The following is a 2,902-nucleotide window of genomic DNA, read 5'->3' as shown; positions in this document are numbered from 1 at the left end:
GTCGGCGTCGTCGTTTCGTAAGCTCCGTATTACTTGGCGATGGCGCGCGCAAAAAATTGCCCATGTTACATGTAGGTCAGATTAGAGTAGAATCCAGACTGATGCGCCCGCTAACCCGTCATCAACTGAGGTTCCCGTTGTGTTGCTAAATCAGCCTATAAACTTGTATTGTATACCGTAAGCGTATTGCATTATGGCATTGGGTAAATAGTCAATTAAAGAAAACAGATTGTCCTGCAATCTTAATGCAGGACTGTTCCTTAACTTCATCTTGCGCGACTTACCTCTTGTTTCTCTGCCTTTAGGCCCACCGCCCAAGAAGAACAAGTATGGCGACGTGATAGAGGGATAATGAGAGAGAATTTGTCTAATCCAACGATGAACTGTGTGCTAGCCAAGAAGTTTGTAAATAAAAGCTAGAAAACGAATGAGATTCCTTGATCTTGAAAGGGTCTGCCGTCTAGACCGTTACCCCGTTTCAGTATTTTTTTTTTTTTTTTAATTTGCACCTGTTTTGATTTCATTTTAACACTTTCATTCCAAGAATCGAAACGTCGGTCCATTCCCTTAAAGTGCCTATAAAGTTAAAAAATATATTTTGTTTATTTTAAAGACCTTTCAAAATGATGAAGAATGGTGTTTTCTATTTTGGAATACCCCCGATAAGATGTTGCCATGGCAACACTCGCTTTCAGTTCATCTCTGCAATGAACCAAATATCTCGGATTTTTGAACAGATGAATACAGGCAGACAATCAAACTTGAAACGCGTGTCCGATCAGAAGAGAATTTCGGAAATTCCTGTACTTTTTACCGATTCTTGCGTTTCCAGGCCCTTTATCGCGCGAAACCTTGTGATAAGGGAAAGTAAGGCCTGGGAACCAAGCTTTGCAAATTGACATATAATGGTAATTGCAATTTCGTCCAGTTGGTTGGTAAACTTAGAAAATTGCGATCACTTACCATTATGAAAAGGTCATCCCAACGGGAATTTTCTAATGGTAAGCATTCTATGGCTCTCTAGTCATTTAGTTATGAATCAAATTCAAGAATATTGAATTCAAGGTTTGACTAAAGTACCAGTTATAACTCGCATTTCGAGTACCTGATTCTCACCGCAAAGATAATTTCGTATCTTAGCCACATGGCCCCAGTTGTCCGACTGAAGGATAGCGCTATTCACTGGATAAATCACTGTCCACTGGATAACTAAATTGGTTTTGCTAATGTTTATCCGCTGGATAGTGATTTATCGGTTAGATAACGCTATCCACCTTTTGAACAACCGAGGCCTGGTTGCACTTAATCGATCAGTTGGTACATGTATAGTTTATTAATAATATTTGACGAGCATAATATTTAGGGTTGCTCCGACTGATTGAGATGCCTCATGAATCTGTTCCCAGCTTTTTACACTTCCACAACCTAAATAGCGACATTATTCTACAGCTTGAATTCAATCTTGTTTTCTACAAATGCAACTGTTCGAGGCTTGGAAAATCGAATTTCTGGAGCCACGTCAGCTGTTTAAGGACGGTGCCTACTATTGTTATTGTGCATACGTTCTACGCATCTCGAGACACTCTGGTTTCCTATGGGTGGTGCTTACTAATACAGGGATATTTTTGCGCGGTTCAAAACTATGCGGAGAAAGCAGAACTTAGCAAGTGCTCTTAGTATCCAAAAAGAAAACTGGGGGTAACCATGCATTTGTCAGAGCTAAATAAGTGTCGCTTTAGAAAAGAACGCCATACATTGCTCTGTGTTTTAAAGCCTTTTTCAAATATTGTTGATTAATTATCTTAAAAAAATGGGTGGTTACCCCTTTTTTTTTCGGATTTCAGGATTTTCCGTATATTTATAAACCGCGCAAAAATACCTTTGAATTAGTATGCACCGTCCTTAAAGATGACGCCTCTTTACCCAGCAGATGCTGAAAGCAAATTTTAAACATGTTTAGCAAACATGTTTTGATGTCCCGAACGAAGCTATGTTTTTCAGTATTAATAGGCTCTTTGCATGGCCGTGTCGTGACCTTGTTAATGATTGAAAATGATCGTGGTACAAAATAGATGCCAGAAATGGAAAGAGAGTGATGATATTAGTAAGAATATTAATTTTGAGGCCACTGACGTTTAAGTGCTTGATTTTCGAGTGGTTTGAAGAATTTAAGAGATTTGTATGCTTGATGGCAAAGCTTGCCATCCAGCAGCTGCTGCTCAGTAAATTTTTTAAGCATTAAAAGCACTATAAAATCTCTCACATAAATTTCAGTGGCCTCAAAATTGACGTTCTAACTAATTTCATCACGCCCTTTCCATTTCTGGCATCTGTTTTGTACCACGACAATTTCTTATAATTGACAAGGTCACGTGACACTGTCATGGAAAGGGCCGACCTAGTTTGTCAATAGTGAGCTTACGCAACAGGACGGCTGGAAGACTCAGGACGGCAGAATGACGAAAAAATGTTACGTAAGATTGAGAATGCACAGTCTCGCGCGACACTTTTTCGCCATTCTGTCGTCCTGAGTCTTCCAGTCGTCCTGTTGCGTAAGCTCGCTAATGTTCTAGACAACGTACCCATTCGTTTCCGCTAAAGGCGCTCTTTAGAATAAACCTCTTTTGAACAAAACTGAAGAGTCGATCTTAAGAGGTTACAAGCATGTGTAATAGTGGCAATACATTTAATATTTCTGTACATCTTATTTTCAAGAATAGCGTCAGATGTCATTTTAAGACAATATATAGTATAAATCATGTTAAACCTAGAACAAGTCCACAAGAAAATGCAATGATTGGTCACCATAGGTAATGGCGTGGACTACAAATTTAAATTATCTGTATTCACTGGACGTGTGTAGCCACTTTGTCTGTACCATCCATTAAGTTTACCTTCTCTA

At 39.1% G+C, this 2,902-nt stretch overlaps 1 protein-coding gene across 6 annotated transcripts in view; it reads left to right on the top strand.

The window, feature by feature from the left end:
• The window catches only part of LOC138000688 (OCIA domain-containing protein 1-like), a 22,813-nt gene extending 22,380 nt beyond the window's left edge, over positions 1 to 433 (top strand). For all 6 annotated transcript variants that reach the window (XM_068847265.1, XM_068847266.1, XM_068847267.1 and 3 more), the window contains one exon: positions 306 to 433. In XM_068847265.1, coding sequence (XP_068703366.1) covers positions 306 to 352 — 47 coding nt within the window. In that variant the 3' untranslated portion in view covers positions 353 to 433. The remainder of the gene's footprint in view (positions 1 to 305) is intronic.
• Positions 434 to 2,902: the final 2,469 nt, after the last annotated feature.

This window comes from Montipora foliosa, chromosome 4 (genome assembly GCF_036669935.1).
Source record: "Montipora foliosa isolate CH-2021 chromosome 4, ASM3666993v2, whole genome shotgun sequence".
Taxonomy (NCBI): Eukaryota; Metazoa; Cnidaria; class Anthozoa; order Scleractinia; family Acroporidae; genus Montipora; species Montipora foliosa.
The sequence above is the reverse complement of the archived record's forward strand: the minus strand, read 5'-3'. Positions and strand labels throughout refer to the sequence as shown.